Source organism: Aphis gossypii, chromosome X (assembly GCF_020184175.1).
Source record: "Aphis gossypii isolate Hap1 chromosome X, ASM2018417v2, whole genome shotgun sequence".
Classification (NCBI taxonomy): Eukaryota; Metazoa; Arthropoda; class Insecta; order Hemiptera; family Aphididae; genus Aphis; species Aphis gossypii.
This window is the reverse complement of record NC_065533.1, coordinates 49,740,858-49,763,031: the sequence shown is the minus strand read 5'-3', so window position 1 is coordinate 49,763,031 and position 22,174 is coordinate 49,740,858. Positions and strand designations below refer to the sequence as shown.

Below are 22,174 nucleotides of genomic sequence, written 5' to 3'. Positions count from 1 at the left end.
GTGATAAATTAAAAAAAGATAAGGATAATGGATATCAGTTGTCCAAAACATAAACACAGACTCAGGCATCTGTCTTGCCAATCGATTAAAATGATAACAATCTCGTATTATAATTTGTAAAACAAATCGTTTGTCGTTTTGATCATAATTCGTAGTTACTAGGTTTTTTTGTCTATCACCTTATAATATGAAACGAAAAGCAATAGAATTATTATATTAAAGAAAGCTATCTAAAATCTTGCATCCATAATTATCTATAATTAACAGAAACGATGGTTTTCGAAAAAATTAATTACTTGACTATTACAAAATAATGCTAATTTGTAATTTATGTAGTCGTGATTTTAGTCATGGTTGACGTTCATATTAACAAATTAAAACTGAAAAAAATGATTATCCGAAATAAAACCCTAATTAAATTATTTGCTCTCTTAATTTTCTGTACAATTTTTCTGTATGTGTGCAAGTATAGTTTTAGTAATAGATACGAATTTGTAAGAGGTAAAGACCTTTTGGAACAAGCCATTCGAGCAGCACAATTTGGTGGTATTCAAGTTGAAGCTATCCACAGTGAACATTTGATTAACTCCCAATCAAAAGGAAAAACTCTTGAAGGTGCAAATGATCCAGTTACTAATGCTGATTATACATCTCATTGTGCTATGTATTATCTATTGAAAAAAAATATCCCAAACGTAAAAGTATGTATAGTTTATACTTTTCAAGTAAATTTAAATATATTTACTAGGCTCATTATTTTATATAGAAATATGTGATAAATGATATCATGTACTTAATGTTGAGTACAATATATAAAAAAAAAATAAGGTCATAGCAGACAGTCTATGTAAAAGATTTATGAGTTAACTAAAAATGTGATTATTACACTAACTTTGCAATTTATAACTTATTAGTATTGATAAAATTTAAATATTCTATAGGTTATATCAGAGGAAGAATTATCTGAAAAAGAATGCAAAAAGTTAAATATTAGAAAATTAAAAGATTATGATAACGGACATATAACAGATATTGAAGAAGAATTTGAGAGGAAATATATAACCATATGGATTGATCCATTAGATGCAACACAAGAATTTACTGGTAACAAAAAAAACCACTTTTAAAACTTTAAAATTGACTTTTAATATTTATTAATTTTATTGTATTATTGTTATTATAATTATTTTTTTTTTTTTGTAGAAAGTCTAACACAATATGTAACAACCATGGTCTGTGTTGCATATAAAGGTAAACCTATAATGGGTGTTATACATGAACCGTTTTCATCTAAAACAACATGGGCTTGGCTCTCAAAATCAAGATCAAACAATTTTAACAATATCAAGGTAAATTAATAACTAAAATCATAATGCTATATTGACTCAGGGAAAAATTATAACTTATTTTAATTATTGAAATTAATTATATTTAAAAAATATATACTTCATTTTATATAAGTATAGTGCATTAGTAGTAAACTCAGTTACGATAAAAAACTATGTATCTTAAAATTTCTGAAATATTATTTAGAATTTGATAAAATCATATCATCTTTTTACTACTTTATCTTTGTGTAATTGTATTATCAGATAATAGTTAACTCCAACAAATTTAGGTAATCTTCTACATAGACATGGTCTGACTATTACAAATTATAGTGTTGACTTCTACAAAATAATATAATAATAAAAAAATTAAATTTTAAACATTTATTAAACTCTTAACTTGAGCAATACTTGACTAAAAATATGTTAAATGATGAGACAGTTACTAACAGACTACAATTTCAGTAATAAAAGCTAATTCATTCAGAAATTGCCGATACAAATGAAATTACCATTGATAAGCATTTTTTTCTCTACCTTTGTGACAAAAAGGAAGAAATTGTTGAAGATTCATGTATTTTCAAAAATCATTATAATAAACAGCACATAATCACGTTCTATTCAAGTGTTTGTATTTTATTTATAAAAATATTATTTTCTTATTAATCATTTCTAGCTTTTTGAGCTTTTTAATTCAAAAATTGTGTACTCTAGTTAATGTGTTGGAATGTTGGCATTCACTCAATTTTTTTCAGGTAAAAAAGTTCATGTAGGAGATTACAGTTAATTTGGCTAAACTATCAGTGGGTAGATAGATAGTATAGTTATTAGAATATGTATTTCTTCTAAATTCTATGGGAAAAATTTTACCAGGTAGTAATTTTTGTAATTCAGATTTTATATTAATATTTACATTATATGCATATTATTCTTTATGTCTTGTTATAAAACAAATAGTTTTTTACGTTATGTACTAAAGTATATTTTATTATTTCAATTAGGTTCCTAAAAAAAAATCAATTATCATTTCAAGATCACACAAAGGTGATGTAATGGGTCTATTAAATCAACGGTTATATGGTTTACCAGTTGTAACTGCTGGAGGTGCAGGATTCAAAGTTTTACAAGTGTTATTTGGAAACTCCTCGGCTTATATTCATACAACTAACATTAAAAAATGGGATATATGTGCTGGACATGCTATACTAAAAAGTATAGGAGGTGAAATGACATCGTTGGAAAATGAAGATATAACGTATGAAAAATATACAAGTATGGTGCATGTTGGAGGAATATTAGCTACTGCTCGTGATCATTTATACTATATAAATGCTCTAAAAAACGGAAGAAGTGATTAAAATAATTAATAATAGGTTTGTAAATTTATTTGTTTTGAATGTAAAACTTAAAGACAATAAAATTATAATTTCTATTGAAATGTAATTTAATTTTAATTTAGTTATTTTATAAATTTCAATTAGTTTTAATTTTTGTTTTAAAGTACATTATAGTTATTTGAATACAAATATGATTTTTATTTTCATTTGGATTAACTGGTTATTATCCAATTATTCAAAAATCATCGCAAAATTTATTATTTACTATTTAAAAATGTTCTACATAAATCAAGATATTTCTTTTGTAATAAATTGAGCAACCATATTAATAGAATCAAATATTATGTGTTTGAATCATGTGTTAATAATACATTGGTTGATAAATGTGATTTATCTAATTTAGATAATGAAGGTATTCTGTAATTGTCGATGTAGATGGATACATTAATGCTGGTGGATAGATTTGAGATATAAAAGGTTAGTATATCTATTCTGATTTTCTATTTTAAAATCTAGTTATAATTATTTCTGCAAATCCTTCAAAAATTATGATAACACTATGTAGACCTTATGCTAGTATAGGTCATCGTAGATGTTGCTTCACTCCTGACAAACGCGATAATCACATACATACAATATTGCATTTTCACTCATGTATACGTCAGTGGCACCATTTGAGTTTTATAATAGGGGTGCCAAAATTTAAGCAGGCCAATTTTTTTTTTATCAGGCCACTGCTTCAAAATAGTAAATACAGATATCATTTGTGTGGTTTTTAATCACAGTTTTAAAAACACAAATATGTTAATGATATTCTTATCTTTTTTAATTTTTAATAAATATTTATTAATAAAAACAGGAAATTGTATGTCAACTATAATGATTTGAAAACAATACAATAATACCTAGTGAAAACTCTTAAAATACATAGGATAAATTATACAGATTTTATTTTTTATTGCCAAATTTTTAAATTATATTATAAACACATCATTAATCATCAAATATGCTCTAAAAATGGTAAAATTGAAAAATATGCTCTTAAAACTATAAAGTATAGGACATAGCTATTGGATTTATAAAATTATAGAGCAGCTCCACATTTTCTTTTCTTTTCTTTTTTTTTTTTCATTTTTGACATTCATGAAAACAAAATTAAAAAAAAAACAATAGAATAAGTAGTCGATAACTAAATAACAACACTTAACGTAAATTATGTTATCATTCGAAAACTTTATATCAATAATAAGCTAATATTTCATTTTCGAGCTATTTTAAAACGCATTTTCTGGTAATCAGTCTTAATACTTCAAGGTAAGCATACCTAATTGCAATGTCATACCCGTATACGCTGATACGTACCTATTATATATTAAAACAATATACTAAATACTTACAATATTTTTATTATACCGCATTTATACCTATCAACGAAAAAAATAATATCTGGAAAGTTGGAAGTGTTGATCAAAGATCATGCTCTGAAAGAATGCTAAATCTAATAAAAATCTACAAATAATAATATATTATAGTATTATACCTACGCGTTATAAATTACTCATAGCAATCAATAATATATTTTAATTTTACGCATAGGGCCATAGGCCATCGTCTGTGCACCATTGGCGCATTGTAAATTTTAATCCAGGCCAATAAGACACAGAAAAAAATAGGGGAATCAAAGTATACCCTGCTCCCCCCCCCAATAGCGCCCCTGGTATACGTAGATATACAAAGATTAATTTTGTATGATTACACAAATGTCAAAAGCATACACACATAAAAGAAACAAATGCCAACACCATTTTATTTTAAATACAAATGCAATAAGCCAACAAGTAACCCTAGTCTTCAATGTTAAAATTCTTATAAATAATAATAAAGGGGGAAAATAGATAACTGCTCTAATTCCTTTTATGTATGTATTACATTTTAATTCAATAATAAGTCATTGCTTATAAGATACAATTTTGAGCGAAGACGGTCTGTCAACCTACATAATTAACTACTAATTATATTTTATATGTTTAATTTTTTGCTATTATAGTGATTAGTTATTTTATTAAAAGTAAAATGATACAAATAAACTTAAAATTAATTAAAATATTTTGAAAATGTTTTACTGCATAATAAAATATAATAATATTTGTAAAAACTTCAAGTCTCTTCAAATAATATTTTTTAATTACAACAAATAACTAAAATCATTATTTATCGCTTTTAAGTATCTAATTATTTCCAAATTTTGAATGTCAAATGTTTATAAAAATAATTCAATAATTGTGCTTGCTTATACATTTTTAAGGTTTTTTGGTAATATTGTTTTACATTTGTAATCCTTGGCTATAAAAATTGAACATTTTATAATTTTTTTGACCAAGTGAAAATACTTTAATTGGCAGAAATTGTATAAAAATCGATTTAAAATTTTTATATAATGAGCTCAAAAAGAATCAAAATATTTTAAATATTATATCATGTAAAGAAGTTAAGAATATAAATGTTTGGTAAAATTTTTAAGCATCTATGATTATTGGTTATTGATTTTTAAATAACAACAAAATAAGTAAATCGATTTTGACAAAAATTGTTTATGTATAAAATTGCCCGTTTTTTAATTATTTTGTCTTTTGTTTTTTGATTACCTATTTTAAAAGTTATTGTTATTTTCTATTTTAATCTTTTAAAAATGTCAATTAGATCCAATTTTCTAAAAAGAACCATCTTAAAAATTGAGATTAAAAAAATATTTTTACTGTTTAATAGTATTTATCGTGTACATATTATATATTTATATACATACAAAGCAAACACATTATTGTAACATAATACATTTATTGCTTAGCTCAAAAATATAAATTCTTGTATCCACTTATATATGCATTGTCGATATTAAAAATATACTTATTTATGATCATATAAAATAACTACTATTAATACCAGTTATTCTAATTTTAAACAAATAATTACTACTAAGTACTAGTATTTAACCATGATTCAATAAACTATTTGTAGTCTTTTAATATAATATAGGTACATAACAAACTAGGTCTATGTGACACTATTAAACATTTAGGTATTTATTTAATTTAATCTTCCATAAACTACGTTAAAACGGTTTTTTAATCACGAAAAATTGCTTACTAAGGTAGTTTAAATTATTTCATTATAACCCATAAAAATACTTTTCTTTGTAAATTTAAAATCGTTTTAACGTCAATACGAGTATACTTCATCGTATAGGTACACGTTAAAGTACAGTTTAAATACAATAATTAACTTTGAATTAAACATTTTTTACACTAATATATAATTATTCATATATATTATACTAATTACCTAATAAATGTATCAATAATAAAAATAAAAATTATATGTCCGTTTATAAGTAAGTACCTACCGTATAACGACTTAACTACCTATTTAAAAAAAAAATCGTTAACACTATCAAAACCTAATAATAATTTATTTATTATTAAAATCAAGATTATTAGCATTTACGAGGAAGGGTTTATGTTAATATTTATTGAGAAAGATCTTATATTTTTTACTTTTTGAAATGTCTTCTTTGTATAATAAATTACTGAATTATATACCTACATGCCATATTTTTCTAATTTGGTGTTTCCGGGCCCCGGCGTAATTAAAATATGCAGTAGGTAGGTAGGTATACAAATAACTTACCAGTTTCTATTATTTTCCAATATTGCTAGCTCTTACGTACGGCTTATATATTTTTGGATATCAGTTTCACATATATTTTCCTATTCAACTTGAGTTACTCGACTATAATCTCAGTCATAACTTGTAAAACAACGGGAATGTGGTTACAACAGTTTATACTGTTTATAGTGTCAATTAATAAAAAATGTATGTATAAAAAAAAAATTGCTGGTTTTAATACAGCATTGTACTTGAATAATATATTTTTTACCAGTAGGTACGTCGCCAAGTAATATTTATTTTGTACTTATGATACTTAACTATAATAATATATTAGTCGTTGTTGATTTAGCACCAAATATTTTTGATCTCCATTTTTTATATTTAACGAAGGAATCGAAGGATATGTTATTGAGTTGTTAATATTCAGTTATTTGTTAAAACTAAATATGAGTAACTACCAGGAAAACATAAAATACTTGATCCAAAGGCCGAAAACACCAGTGATCAAACCTCCGATGCATCGTTCAATGTTTAATAGTTCTATACGAAGGGAATTCAAATTAAACAAAGGTTGTCACCAAACAATGGGCTATGCTGAAGTTAAAGTCAATGAGCCGTCTGAGTTTTTAAAGAAAAAATCTAGAAAAGTTATTAGACCATTTGTCGGTAAGATATACACATTTTGGTAATATTTTACCGTCTTTACCTATTAAAACTATGGCGTATAATATTGTCAAAATCCATAATTCCTATATTGTTTTTGTATTATTTTCTTCATACTTAGCACAGATATTTATTCTTCAAATCCTTTGAAATTTTTATCTTACCTACTTACCTTAGACCATTCACTAATTTTTCGTCCGGTAATTTACAGAAAATACTAAAACAAGTATCAAAAATCCAGTTCAGTGTTCATGTTACCCTAATAAACCATCATCGACAAAAAAAAACTCGAGAAATTTCTTGCGTGAAAACATTGTTGACGTGGTAAGAAAGGTACCACCCTTGCCGAAACATCGGGTTCAAGACAGTCGAGACGGACACACAATAGTTCTGGATGAATCAGGCTTAGAGCCTTTGTACGTGTTAAAGAAGGTATTTCAATGAGTTGATTAAATAAGAAAATCATTAAAAAAAAAAAATGTTCTATTATTATTAAAACGTTTTCCTTATTTACTGTGGTATAGCCGTATTAAAATTTAAAATATTACTTTTTTAAATAAAAATTTTTTACGATTGGAGGATTTCGGAAAATTGCCCTTATATATTGAAAAAATTTTCAAAAAAAAAGAAACCGTTAGGCAGAAAGAGGTCGAACGAATACAGGCGATCAAGCCACCAATACGCCATTTGCCCAAAGAGGAGCGTTTTGTGTTATTAACAGTGAGTGGATTAAACTATTAAGGTCTATTATTATTTATTTACTCTTGAAGTGATTCTTCTCCGTTAATCATTTTTCCCACGTTTTTGATTAGGGATTGAAGGCCAATTGGGCTGAATTACATAAACAATTTTTGTTGTTGCCGATACTCACAGATTCAGTGACGAAAATCAATCGAAAAACCAATTTAGAAAATCAATTAAGAAACTTAGAAAAAGATATTGACTTATTGGAAAGATACCCGAACTTATACGTGTGCGATGAAAATGCTTAGGCTGCTTATTAGTTGTTTCCTTAAGTATCTACATTTCATACCTTACAAAGGTACCTAACTTTTTACGAATTGCTTTGTTCATTTTTATCAGAAGTAAGTATTGACTGCAACACACTTATTGCACTTTCTGTTATCGTACTTATCTCGAAAGAAAAATGTTATAACTTTAATAAAAAAAACAATACAGGAAACAATGGTTTTACCTCATGTATACAATTAAATATTAACGTTTTAATTATTTATTAACTTTGTTAGTTAGAATGCAAAGAGTATAATTAAAAGTATTAAATATAATGCAATACTATAGTTATTAAGTATTGCATTATATTTAATACAAATTAAAAACCATAATAATAAATAAAACATTTAATTAAAAAAATGTATATAATATACCTACAGCAAAACTTAAAAAATAGCTAAACTTGATTTTAGTATAAATTCGTGTGTGATACTGTATTATTAAATATAATAAAGCTATTATATAGAGTAGTTATTTTATGGCAGCCGGTAGGTAGATAGGTACCTATGTAATTAAATATGATTTATCATTTATACAATACCAATTATATTATTATAATCCATGTTTACAAAAAAAAAAGTAGTTAAATGTTGATGACTGTTGGAGGAGAAATTAGAGATAACTAGACATCTAACAAGTTTTGTTCATTATTGGTAGGTATTGTCTTTTAATTACAAAAACACACGACTACGAGTGCAGGGCCGGATTAAGGTTTTTGCCGCCCATAGGCTAAAATAAATTTACCACCTAATTTACATAGGTAAAATTTGCTATTTCGTTTCGATCGTTAAAATTTGCCGCCCTATAGGCTTTAGCCTATACAGTAATGCGGCCAATACGGGCCTGTACGAGTGTGAACTAGCTGCTACTACAAAATAGATCAACGATAGAACAAATATCATTTAAAACAGTAAAGCGTATGTATTTCGTATATAATAATTTGTAATATGTATATTATATTATTATATTATATATAATACACACATAATAATATATGGGTAACAATTTTATGTGTAGGTACAACTGTACAAGTGTACAACTAAAAATATTGTGTAGGTACTATTTAATATAGATTTTCAGTTTCATTCTGTTTATATTGATTCGAAGTTTATGAGGATAAAAATTATTTAAATAATTTGTTATAATACGTGTATTATTCATATTATTTAAGTACAAAACATTTGTATAAGTTTATTAACTTACAACAGTCAACAGGAGTAGATTGTTATAAAAACCGGTGAAGTTACTCTGTTAAAATATCATATTTGTGTACCTGTAACAGTACATATTAACTACTATTTATTAGGTTGGTGTGCTTGTCGTTGAGTAGGTCGCACTTCTATGTAATTAACTATTAATACTATTTATTATTTTCTTAGTGTTGTTACGCTAATACAGATAAGTGATAGGCTTACCGTGTACAATAACGTGCTATAGTGTAAATTTTTTAAATAAGTTTGTATTGTTTATAATAACCTAAAATAAAATTAGTCTAAATTTTCTAAAAATATTATTGTGTTAAAAAAAAAACGATAACTTAATTACTTAATAAGTAAAAAAGTGTAGCTTTAATTTTCAAGTAAATACCGAGATTTTTTCAAATAATGTAAAAATAAATTGATTATAGTTTTGTTACATTATCGAAGATCGTAATTACTCGTATAAGTATTTCCAATTTGAGTTAAATCAAAAAAACAAAATCGATTTTTTCAAAAACTGATTTTGTGAAAAAATTCTTGTATTTTCTTAATTTTTTGTTTGTTTTTATTTTCGACTATTTAAAAAAATACTAATTATTATATGTTTTTAATTGATTACAGCGATATTCATTTCAATTGGAGTAAATTATATACTTATCGCTTCGTTGTTAGTAAGTAGCGACAAAATGTCTAAATGATATTAATAACTATAAAGTTGGTTACTTAGCCATATACATAGATACTACATATATCTTGCAAAAACCAAGGCTATTTATTTAAAATCATTTTTTATACGGATTTGATTAACTTTAAATTACTGGTACGGCAATTTCTTACTGTAACTGTTGGAAAATGTTTACTTTTGACCTCTATAATGCACCAAGGATATTCACTTTGCCATCGGAAACCTCTCCCAAAGTTTGAAATTGAAATATTATTTCGACTAGTTATGCTGTACGCAGACACAGACATAAAAAAAAACATACATCATTGTAAAATCAATACATTCATCACTCCGTTCAGAATCTAAAATTTTAAATTAACCAAGTTAGAGCAAGTTATATTTTTGAATAATTGTAATAAAAAAATCAATTATTTTACATTTAAATAACATAAAATAATTCATTACATTTTTTTTTTATAAAATGTTCGAGGTGACTTCCATTATTTGTAACACAGAGTAAAAGTTTTTGGACCAAAGCGTTTTTAACATTTTTTAATGTCTCGTAGGTAAAATATTTTGTTCAATTATATGACGGAGATCAGGCAATGAACACGGCGGATTATAAATCGCAATAATTATAACTTACTGTAAGATTATTTCCAATTTCGTAACTTTAGGTTCACTTCATGATAATTAAAATACTTAAAAATAGGTAACCAGTTTCACTGTTCAGCAAATTATAAGACACGGTTATTTTTATTTCTATTCAAATCAAAACTTTAATTAGGTTTGTAAAAGTATTGTCATGCTGAAATAGATATTTTATTATTGAAATAAGAAATAATTGATTTTTTTATTACAATTATTCAAAAACATAACTTGCTCTAACTCGGTAAATTTTTATTCAATTTTAATATATTTTTTAACTGTTTTAAAAAATATGTCTAACACAATGGCTAGGTATCTTAAAAATTGAAAATTCTTAAACGCATAAAAAAAATTGAATTTTATGCCATTCAATCAGAATTTCCATACTTAGTATTGTAAAAAAAACCGTATTTAAATATTATAAAAAGTACCTATAAAGCAATTATTATCATGAATCCGTAAAACAATTTTAAACATATTATAGGTATCAATTATAATATATTTTATCTATATAGAAAATATAAACATATATTTATATTTATATAAAAGTATTGGATTGTGTAGACTGTACGAGCGATAACATAAACGACAAACAATATATGTATATAATTAATGGGTGGAAATTGATTTAACTATTTGAGAGGGGGAAAGAGCTTTATTTTTGTTAGTCAATCAGCATTCTGTCATTTCGATTATGGCATTGCAGTGAACACCAGTTGTTTTATGAGTACCTACACGAGGTTGTTGTATTTTTACGATTGCTGCAGCGCTTCGAAAAAGACTATCAAAATTCAAAATCAAACAATATTACTTAAAACAAAATAACGTAATAACAAATTAGTTATTAAATCAAACAGTATATTTTATTCATCGTTTTTTTTTCGTAATAATTTTTTTGAGAATCGTTTTCGTATTGTGCTTCCAAACAATTCTGTGACGTACGTTTTATTCTATTATAATTTATAATATTATATAATACGAATAAATTACGAGTAAGTAATCAGTTATAGCATATACCTATCTACTTAGTAGGTACTGATTATAACTTTGAACAAAAATAAGGTATTTTTTTTTTTTAAATAATTTAATAATCTAATGAAGTATCATAATAATTATAATTCTATACAATAGCATGTACCTACCATAGGTTTTTTTTTTTATAAAGATCAAATTAGTTATCATAATTATTATTTCATTATACCTATACAGATTATACCTACCTACTATCAATAAGGTAATATTTATCTAAGTATGAACAAGGTATTCACTATATCGTTTATATCTATATTATAATTAATATATTATACTTGGAATGTAATTTGACCATTACGCATTAGATTCCTACATATTTTAAAATATTTAAATTATACTATAAATTATAATGATAACCAATTATTATTACTAAAAAAAAAAAATCATTAAAAATTTAAACCTAACTGTAATTATTTAATATACCTACCTAGCCGATGTCCAATAATAATATGGGTACTCATATAACATCTTTAATTATAAGTAGGTTTATTCAAAATTAAACGGATTAGTTTATACGGATAAACTATAATGTAGTAGGTACTCAAATATTGACTTGTTATTTTATTTTGAATTATTTCTATTTATGACTGTAATATTATATAAGTAATTATGTGTGCTATTTAATATTGTATTTTATTCACTGAAAGCTATTTTGAATAATTCAAAAATATTATTCATAAATGTAACTTTAAATATTATTAACACATTTAAAAATAATTCAACGATATGGGACGATGCAACATGCAACAATAAAATCGATGTACTTATTACGTTACGATGACAAAATAGGCACTGGTTCAGTTCAACCACAGAATAGATTCAACTGAGTACTGACCTCTGGTTCTTGTTCCGGTACTCAAATACTACTTTAATTGTTCATTAAATTATTCAAGTTCCAGTTCCACCTGTTAAAAAATGTAAATTAATTAATAACTAATTAATATATATTATTAACGTTAGAATTCTACCGGTTCTGGTTAAAACTAATACAAAAAACAGTTCCTGTCTTTATTTATAACTCTTCATAAAATTATTATTTAAATAGCATCAAAAATGCCTACGTAAAATAAAATTCAACGTCAGGGATAAAAATTGTTCTATAAATGCAGATAATATGTTTGAAATTGTTATTCAACAAATTTTTATACAAACTATATATAATATGAGCATATTATTGTCTACCATCATAATATGTAAGATATTATATTAATATAATTACATAGCCGCATAGGTACAGAAATATAGTATTAATAAAATCACATGGCGGCCATATGGTTCTCTGATATAATCTTGCGGAGATTCATGAAAATTAAAGTCAGTTTATATTAACATATTATATTGTGTTTTAAAAAAATACTTATATAAATATTTGGTAAAAATAGTCTCCCTATATTTAATTGATAATTAATAATTATGTATAATTATGATATACCTACAAATCTACCATTTTCTGCAATTTTTTTCCACGGTTATTTATTTAATTTTCACTTCTGTGTTCTGATATTTGAAATGAAAAACTACCCGTAGATACATCTAATTTTATATCAGAATAAATCTTCAAAATTATTATGTAAAACCAATACAATCATTGTCCAAATAAAAATCTTTAACCTATTTTGTTAATATAACTATATATTATTTGTTATTATTTTTAGATTATTCATTTTGAAAAATGAAATTCATATGCTGTGTATTTTTGTGCGGCGTTTTGTGGAGTTCACCATCACATAGTTTGAAAAAAATACGCGTGGGCTTAGGTGAACCAAATCCACCATTGAATAAAAATGTGATCGATATTGAAGACAAGTGGTTTATACAAAAATTAGATCACTTTAATCCTACTGATAATAGAACATGGAAACAGGTATATAAATTTTGTTTAAAAAGTTTATGTACGTAATTTATACATATATATATATATTGTATATTATAATATAATATAATATATATATGTATATATATTTATACGTATTTATTTATATGTTTCTTCATATTATATACTATACGTGAATTTAATTTCAATTTAATGTTTTTAAGAGGTATCAAGTAAACCAGAAATATTACAAGAAGGATGGCCCTGTGTTTTTGATGATAGGAGGAGAAGGTCCAATTTCAGCCAAATGGATGTACAGCGGGGCTTGGATTAATTATGCTGAAGAATTTAATGCTTTATGTTTTCAATTAGAACATCGGTATTATGGCAAAAGCCATCCTACCGAGTAAGAATTTTTGTAAATATTATTGAAATGAATTTATTATTACTAAATAGTACCTACGTCCTACATACAATATAGTAGTATTTGGTTTAAGTCAAAAACCTAGACTTTAACTCACAAACCACAGTAGGTACATATTAAACATAATATTTTTAGATAACAATTAATTTGGTATAAATATATAATAGTACTTAGCATTTCTATTAATTAAATACAAAGTATACCAGAAAAAAATACTAATGAACACTGGTTTCAATTTGATATCAATATCTAAAAATGTATTACATTCTATTTTTTTTTTATATAGTAGCCTAACGTTAATTGAAATCATTTATTTTATTTTTTTTATAACAGTATAATATTTATTTTTTAGAGATATGAGTACCAAAAATTTAGTATATTTGAGTAGTGAACAAGCATTAACGGATTTGGCGGAATTTATAGTCAACATTCGTACAAAGTATGATATTCCAGCTACTGCTAAATGGGTAGCATTTGGAGGGTCTTACCCAGGATCTTTGGCTGCATGGTTGAGAATGAAATTTCCACATCTAGTGCACGCTGCAGTATCTTCAAGTGGTCCCTTATTGGCAAAAATAGATTTTAAAGGTATGTTATTAACACTTATAATTTATAAGATTATGACAGATGATACTGGACATAAAAAGGATGGATACATATTTCAATTTGTACGAATTTAAACAATATTTTTAAATCAAGTCTTAATCTCATTCAAATTTATTTTGAACTTAAAAATGAAATACATTTTAAAATTAATAATTATCGATTGTCTAAAATTGTCTGTTTATTGGAAATAAATAAATAATATTTGCAAGTTTTTTGTCTACTTAAAAACAAATAGTTATTCTATATTATTTCGAACATGATTTTGCTCGAACTACCTCTATAGTAGGTAATCGAAAATTTATTAGATATAATTCAAATTCAAATTTTAAACTTAATGGGTATAATAGGTACATATTTTTCAAATTTATTTAATAACAGCTAAAAAATTTTTAAAAAATGTTTAGTAAAATTATGAAAAATATTCCTAACACATTTAAACATTTTAAACACAATTTGAAACATCTAAATAGTACTTACGAGTAAGTTTCACTATTGCAATGTCGATTTTAATAAAAAATAATTATTAGTTGTTAAATAACTTAAGTATTATTAATCAATTATCCAATACCAATTATTGGTATACTTGTATAATAGATAATTTGATTTTTATACCATGCGCCTACTTTTATTTTCGTAGAATATTTTACGGTGGTTGAAAATGCATTAGCAACGTATTCACCGGAATGTGTATTACAAATCAAACAAGCAAATCAAATGATTGATAGCCAAATAAAAACAAGGAAAGGAGCAAAAATAATTGAAAAAAAATTCAAGTACGTAATATACAATATATAGAATAAATTTACCCAATTTTAACACATATCTAAAGCTTGAATTTTATTGTTATTTTTTAGATTATGCGATCCATTAGATATAAACAAAAAAAATGACATAGAAAACTTGTTTGAGACTTTAGCTGGAAATTTTGCTGACATTGTACAATACAATAAGGATAACAGATTTTATGAAAACCCTGAACGGTCATTAGTAACATTGGAAACTTTATGTGATATTATGGTTAACAAAACAATAATAAATTCAGTAAGTATTATATTTATAAGCTTAAACGATTTAGTGTAGGTACCTAATATTAAATTTTAGATTCTAAGTAGACTAATATGAAGATCGTAAACAGTAAGCATAATTTATTATAGGTAGGTACGCAATATGTAGCCTGTATAGAGTAAATTGTAGGAGTCTATATAAACTTACAAAATATATACTAATATACAATACAATTGTATGAGTTTTCTAATTATAAAATATTAATTTATTATTTATTTACGTATATTTAATATGGTAGATACGCAGTTTTGTTGGATTTATACATTTCAATATTTTGTATAATATACTATATAAAATAAACATAAAATTATTAAAAAAAACCAATTCAAAACCTGTGTTTTTCGGGTTTTAACGTTTTATACAAAACACGAATTTTAATATCACATTACATTTTTTAGGCTCGTTTTCGACATAATAATTTGATTGTGTATTGTGTTACCCATAATTTTTCATTAAATACAATGCCTGGCAAAAGTTTTCTGTATTAAATATTTTTTTTTAAATCAGAACCATAACCTTAAAATATTACAATATTATTTCTATGAAACCAGAACCGATACTGAAACTTATAATTAGCCTAGTACACCCTATCTATATACTCAATGGAATAAATAAAATAATGGCAATTTATAATAGGTAGGAGTGTAGGACGTAGATACTTTAAACGTATATAATAGTATAATACATGTATAACAACCTAAATTAATTTACAACATTATTATTATTTTTATTAGTTAGACAAGTATGCAGATGTTAATAACAAACTATTATCCATCAATAATTTAACGTGTACAGAACACGTCTATACCAAGATGATTGATTCTTATTTGAATACAAGTTGGAATAGTGATTCAGCAGCAGGAGGTTAGTTACTAATAATAAGTAGTTAATTTATACAAGTCCATAGAATAATTAATAAATTTATAATATTATGTACTACTCGTATGTATGTTAATATGTTATGTCTTTAGGTGTCCGAGTTGTACCTTAAAAAAATAGTTTAGTTTTATAATAGGTACCCTAAAGTTTTTCATTTATCAACCAAAAAACATTAAAAAATTATGGTCACACTACATTTGTATGTGTTCAAATTTAAAATTTTGAAAAAATTTGTAAAATCTCGAACATTTTTAAATTATTTTATAATTCATAAAAATATATATATTCAATATTTGAAAATGTAATACAAGGTTCTTTGTTAGTTTATGCTACAACACATTTCTACCAGAAAGTCAAAATAATTTTTTAAGAACGTTTGAAGTTCAAATGTTTACAAAATTGCATATTCATTATTCACCCGTAAAATAACTATTTCTCTTCAAATGATTTTTGATATTGCCTATTTAATTAAAAAAATGAATTACCGTATACGCTTTATTATCTATAATACCTAGATACCTACTTGAAATTTTTGTCAAATAATTATATTATAATTACTTTTTATACGTGATAATATTTTTAAAATAATTTTATTCTTTTCGAGTTACTTATTATAGACCGTTGAATTTATTATTTATGTAAAAATATTTGAAAATTTTAAAATACAAAATTTATTTATAAGTATTTGAGATTCAAATTTTGACTAAATTTGTTAAAATCATCAAAATTTAAAAATTGTTTCGCAGTTAAAAATTGATGAAATATGCAGTTTTTTTTATCAAATAAGTGATAGTAAAATATACTTTTAAGTTTTAGTACTTTTAATATTTTTATTTAAATAAAAATTGGCACTTTACACTGTAAGTTCGATTCATATAATTAGTAGGGATGTACTATTGTTTAATCAATAATCACTAATCCAAACTTAATATTATATTGTTTGACTCGTTACAATTTTCATCTGTTATCAGTCATAAATTATAATTATAAAAATGAATATGTTCTTAGTAAAAGAATTATCGATCTTATTAAAATAAAGTATATATAAAGTTATATATTCATACAGGTCGACAATGGACTTATCAAACTTGTACAGAGTTTGGCTTTTTCCAAACATCCAATCAAAATGATCATGTGTTTGGTAATAAGTTTCCAGCTGAATTTTTTATAGATATGTGCTCTGATATTTTTGGAAAGTTGTAAGTTTGTTTATTAATTATATTTATATACACATTAAAATACACAAAATCTCTAAAAAGAATAAGAAAATAATTAATGTATAAACAATACAAATGAAATATAAATAACTCAATAATTCAACTAAATAAATTAAAAAATAACGATTTATAAAAATACTTACATGTAGTCTTGAAAATGGATTACAATTCATTAAGTACCAAAATGTGTAAACAAGTAGCTAAGTATTCAAAATATATAGTTTAAAAATAATCCAATTGACGGATTAATTACCAATATTATGTTGTATAGTATTATTCATTTGACTTAAATAGATGTGGAAATATTCTAAATAATCTATATACTTGAAAGCTAGGGGCTGGAGTCATTACAACTTAAAGATAAATTAAATAAGATTATAGGGGTGATGATATAAACCAATTTAATATTTTATATGATCATATATATGACAGACTACAATAATTGTCGCGGTCTACTGGTCTAATAAATATACAACATATTATACCTACATTAATACATTATACATTTATAAAAAGTCAATGTGTGGTAGTGATTTTATTGACTCGAAAAATAGTTGTTAAGTAATATTTAACCGATTATAACCAAATTTTTGTTAAAACCAACTATTTTATCAAAATATATTTTTATTAGCTTCAATTAAGAAAATTAAAGTTCGGTAGATGTAGACACTTATTATATTATTACTATAAATATCAGACTCCCAGACAGATGGTTAATAAGTAATTATTTTTTTGAAATTTTAAATTTTACAACCTATAGAATTTTTTTTATTTAATTTTTTAGTTATTAATAATATAATGGTTATGTATACAGTATAATTTATATGTATGCACTTGTATAGATTAAGTAATGACGAAGATAAATTGGTGCACCGATAACCTTTAAAGAACACAATGATTAAAGTAGATGGTGATAACTGTTTTCATCTTTTAATTATAAAATGTATTATATTATGACATATATGTATATTATGTATGTATGCCTTGTTATTTTTATCTCGTTATAACTCTTAAATTTTAATACAAATAAAATTATTACGTCATTTCTACATCGACTTTTTGTGTAAAAAGTACTTTATTATAAATTAATATGTTTTTTAATCTCGTAACTGAAATACATAATACCTACGTTATTTTGTCGTTCTTAATTAACGTAATAAAATGTTGTTACATATATTATTGGTTTTTTCTAATCACATAATTTGTTATGTAATGTATACTGCCTACTATACTCATTATACTCGTGTAGGTACAATTCTTATTTATCTTTCTCTGACACAGAGCTATAATAGTCAACTATAAAAACGCAGAATAAGTCCCAATTGGGAAGGTTGTCTGTGATCCGTGTTCAATCCCTAATTGTGTTATCGATTAGAAAGTAATGATAAGTTACCTACTTAATTGAACTTATACAACTCTTGTATTAAGTAACTTACTTTACTACTATGAGAGTTTATGCATGTGTTATTGTTTTAATATCTATTATAATATGTTCACATAAATTGCTATTTAGAATAAATTTCTGGTACCCATAACGTATACCTACCTACTATTAAATAATAAATTATGTTAAAATTTAAAAGTTCTAAAAATGTTTGTACATAGCTGTATAATTTATACAAGTTGTTAGCACACTATAATGTGTATGTATAAATTTTCAGTTTTATATAATTATCTAGTTATAATTAGTAGCATTTGTATTTCGATAACATGAATACAATTTGGGTGTTGGGAGTAGAGGAGAATGTTCTTCAAAATCAATCTTTTATTATTTCAAAATGTATATTTCATTTTATTATGTATAATTAAATTATCAAATTTATTAGAATTTTTGATCGATTTAATGATATTTAGTACTATACCTACTACTACCAATACTATGATCCAAATGTTAATCTGTGATTCCGGTTTTATATTATTAAAAAAAAAAAAAAATACTAAAATTAAATACTTAAATAGTTTAGTCAATATGCTTATTGTCTATCCAATAAAGTGTAGCCGATAGGCTTTTACTGGCACTGGCGTCTGCAAATTAAAAATTAAATACTCATATTATTTTGTTGATTTTCCTTGTATACATTTTTTTATAAAAATCAATAAACATAATATTGTATGTACAAATTCCATAATTTTTTAATAAATATTATTATATTTTTTTTTTAATCACGAGAAAAAAACATTTCACTAAATTAAAATGTATTTTTATCTTGTAAATAAATGTACCTATACCTATGCCATTTCCGTTTTGACTTTCAATTTTAAATTTTATTAGACCATTGAAGTTAAAAGTTAGGACACTCTATGTGGTTGTGTACATTCAATATATGCAATATGCATGCATTAATTGCAATACAGACAAATATTAAAATATAGGTATAACAAGTCATTCATTAACTATTTTTATTATTATTATTATTAATGACTAAATGAGTGAATGACATATTGTTATGTTTAATATTGTCCCTTTTATAAATTATTTTTTTTAGGTATAATTTTGATATTTTGTCTAATGGAATTAAAAGAAGTAATATTATGTACGGTGAATTGAACATAAAAGAAAACCGAGTAATTTATGTTCATGGATCTGTTGATCCGTGGCATGCATTAGGCATCACGCACACAAAAACAAAGAATAACGTTGCAATTTATATAGAGGGTAATCATTATTCATTAAACAATGTATACCTATTTATTGATTATATTATAATTGAATTTATTTCTCTTATATTTAATAAATAATATAAAAATAACATTACTCTAATTTCTAATATTAAATTGATTAACGTTTTTTTCTCTACAGGGACAGCTCATTGTGCAAATATGTATCCTCCATCTCCTACAGATCTTCCACAACTGAAACATGCTCGTGAAATGATTAGAGCATTTTTGAGTGAATGGTTAACACAAAATGACATTAATGAAGTATCTGAATTCGACAATATAGAATTTAAATACAAAGTTTAAAATACAATATTTTTATTACCTTCAAGGCTTCAAAATAGAATTTTGATAAGGTAGTTTTATTATAAGTTTTATTATATTATATACCTACGTAACTTGTAGGTGTATACTTTTTATACAGCTATGTTCATGACTTATGTCTGTATTATAGGGACATTTATATTCATATTTACTATATAAATAATAAGCCATTGATAAATAAGTATAATAATATAAGCAAATCATATAATTTTATAAAACTTTCTATTTTTTTATCATACCTAGCCATTTCTTACGTACCTCTAGAACACCAAATTATAAAGTTATGAGACTTATGACTTATAAAAATATTCCACTTCTTCAGAGAAAATCAATTCATAACATTTCCTAATTATTGTAATATTAAAAAATACATAAACAATAATAATTTTGATACTATAATTATGTTATCTTAAAGTACCTATACCTTAGTATGAATCTTATTATTATAATTACTGTTCAGAAATTATGTATCATGCATTCATGCCAAAAAATGAAAATGTTATATGATATAATAATAATTTAGGTATATTATAGAATAATAGAAAACGAATCGCTGTAAGTACTTGCATTTTCTACAAATGTTTATATTAGTGTTATCAATACAGGCACAGTTAAATTTTCAAAATATATTGGGTTTTTTTTTTAATTATTTATAGACAACTGAAATTTACGATTTTTTAAGTATTTTAGATTCTGAATGAAGTGATGAATGTATTGATTTTACAATGATGTGTTTTTTTTTTGTGTCTGTGTACAGCATAACTAGTCGAAATAATGCTTCAATTCAAACTTTGAGGTGGTTTCCGATGGAAAAGTGAATATCCTTGGTGCATAATAGAGGTCAAAAGTAAACATTTTCCAGCAGTTTTCAATAAAATCGAGAAAAACAAAAAAAGAGTGACGGAAAAGCGGGAATTTTTACGCAAAACCAGTTTTCGACCAAATCGATTTTTTTATTTAGTTGTTACTCAAAAACTAATCACTATAAATACTTGAAATTTTCACCAAACGTTTATGTTACTGTTAATTGTTATTAATACATGGCTAAACTTTCAAAATATTTTGACTTTTTTTGAATTATTTATAGATCACAGAAATTTTCAATTTTTCTGAGAATTTTTTTTTGATGTGTCGATAAAAAAATGTTGGATGACCAAACAAACTTGAAAATTTAACACAAGGTTCCTTATGAGTTGTTCTTATTGTAGGTAAAAAAAATTAAAAATCGTTAGTCACAATTTTTTTTTTTTTAAGCGTTAATAGTTAAAATTTTTACAGAATATGTTAAAATCACGAAAATTTGCAAGTAATTTTGAAGTTGAAAAATCATAAAATTGTTTGTGTTAATAACTAAGGATTAAAAATACAGCACTAAGTTTTCCATAAGTTTTCCTTCAAGTATCTATTAAGAAAAATCGAAGCATCATTATAGGAAAAATTTTAAGTGCGTTTGAATTTAAATTTTTTACGAAATATCGTAACGATAACGATTTATCCTCAAACGATTTTAAATATTTGTTATTATTCAAAAACTATAATCGTAGATACTTGAAAATTTTACCATTTATTTAGATTGGTATTTTTTTTACATGATTTAATTTTCAAAATATTTTGAATTTTTTTGAGCTATTTATAGACAA

At 24.4% G+C, this 22,174-nt stretch overlaps 3 protein-coding genes across 9 annotated transcripts; all 3 read left to right on the top strand.

The window, feature by feature from the left end:
* Window positions 1-98: 98 nt before the first annotated feature.
* LOC114132560 (putative inositol monophosphatase 3) lies at window positions 99-6,997 on the top strand. Of its 2 annotated transcripts, XR_007605500.1 has the most exons (6): window positions 99-701; window positions 942-1,104; window positions 1,204-1,349; window positions 2,330-2,701; window positions 3,069-3,142; window positions 6,793-6,997. XR_007605500.1 is itself a non-coding variant. In XM_050205318.1 (4 exons), the coding sequence occupies exons 1-4, from the start codon at window positions 351-353 to the stop codon at window positions 2,684-2,686; spliced, it is 1,017 nt and encodes a 338-aa protein (XP_050061275.1). In that variant the 5' UTR covers window positions 99-350; the 3' UTR covers window positions 2,687-2,871. The 2 variants fall into 2 exon arrangements, 1 of the variants encoding a protein (XP_050061275.1); XM_050205318.1 differs by lacking the exons at window positions 3,069-3,142; window positions 6,793-6,997 and having other exon boundaries at window positions 2,330-2,871.
* LOC114132562 (uncharacterized) lies at window positions 5,924-9,875 on the top strand. 2 transcript variants are annotated; one of them, XM_050205321.1, is made up of 3 exons: window positions 5,924-6,997; window positions 7,206-7,426; window positions 9,826-9,875. In XM_050205321.1, exons 1-3 carry the CDS (start codon window positions 6,778-6,780, stop codon window positions 9,847-9,849), a joined length of 465 nt encoding a protein of 154 aa, XP_050061278.1. In that variant the 5' UTR covers window positions 5,924-6,777; the 3' UTR covers window positions 9,850-9,875. The 2 variants fall into 2 exon arrangements, with proteins under 2 accessions (XP_050061278.1, XP_050061279.1); XM_050205322.1 differs by lacking the exon at window positions 9,826-9,875 and adding an exon at window positions 7,519-7,665 and having other exon boundaries at window positions 5,930-6,997.
* On the top strand, window positions 9,820-21,594 carry LOC114132559 (putative serine protease K12H4.7). Of its 5 annotated transcripts, XR_003593061.2 has the most exons (11): window positions 11,190-11,454; window positions 13,204-13,412; window positions 13,586-13,767; window positions 14,138-14,373; window positions 15,029-15,164; window positions 15,246-15,432; window positions 16,191-16,320; window positions 17,402-17,534; window positions 20,039-20,208; window positions 20,353-20,566; window positions 21,292-21,594. XR_003593061.2 is itself a non-coding variant. In XM_027998052.2 (10 exons), exons 2-10 carry the CDS (start codon window positions 13,221-13,223, stop codon window positions 20,514-20,516), a joined length of 1,530 nt encoding a protein of 509 aa, XP_027853853.2. In that variant the 5' UTR covers window positions 9,820-9,875; window positions 13,204-13,220; the 3' UTR covers window positions 20,517-20,752. The 5 variants fall into 5 exon arrangements, 4 of the variants coding, with proteins under 4 accessions (XP_027853853.2, XP_050061274.1, XP_027853852.2 ...); XM_027998052.2 differs by lacking the exons at window positions 11,190-11,454; window positions 21,292-21,594 and adding an exon at window positions 9,820-9,875 and having other exon boundaries at window positions 20,353-20,752; XM_027998051.2 differs by lacking the exon at window positions 21,292-21,594 and having other exon boundaries at window positions 20,353-20,752.
* Window positions 21,595-22,174: the final 580 nt, after the last annotated feature.

Bases quoted from the DNA above. Each gene is read 5' to 3' on its own strand.
- LOC114132562 (XM_050205321.1), top strand. From the start codon at position 6,778: ATGAGTAACTACCAGGAAAACATAAAATACTTGATCCAAAGGCCGAAA. The intron at 6,998-7,205 runs GTAAGATATACA...GGTAATTTACAG, and splicing joins AGTTATTAGACCATTTGTCG to AAAATACTAAAACAAGTATC. The intron at 7,427-9,825 runs GTATTTCAATGA...AATTGATTACAG, and splicing joins CTTTGTACGTGTTAAAGAAG to CGATATTCATTTCAATTGGA.
- LOC114132559 (XM_027998052.2), top strand. From the start codon at position 13,221: ATGAAATTCATATGCTGTGTATTTTTGTGCGGCGTTTTGTGGAGTTCA. The intron at 14,374-15,028 runs GTATGTTATTAA...TTATTTTCGTAG, and splicing joins GGCAAAAATAGATTTTAAAG to AATATTTTACGGTGGTTGAA. The intron at 17,535-20,038 runs GTAAGTTTGTTT...TATTTTTTTTAG, and splicing joins TCTGATATTTTTGGAAAGTT to GTATAATTTTGATATTTTGT.
- LOC114132560 (XM_050205318.1), top strand. From the start codon at position 351: ATGGTTGACGTTCATATTAACAAATTAAAACTGAAAAAAATGATTATC. The intron at 1,105-1,203 runs GTAACAAAAAAA...TTTTTTTTGTAG, and splicing joins TGCAACACAAGAATTTACTG to AAAGTCTAACACAATATGTA. The intron at 1,350-2,329 runs GTAAATTAATAA...TATTTCAATTAG, and splicing joins ACAATTTTAACAATATCAAG to GTTCCTAAAAAAAAATCAAT.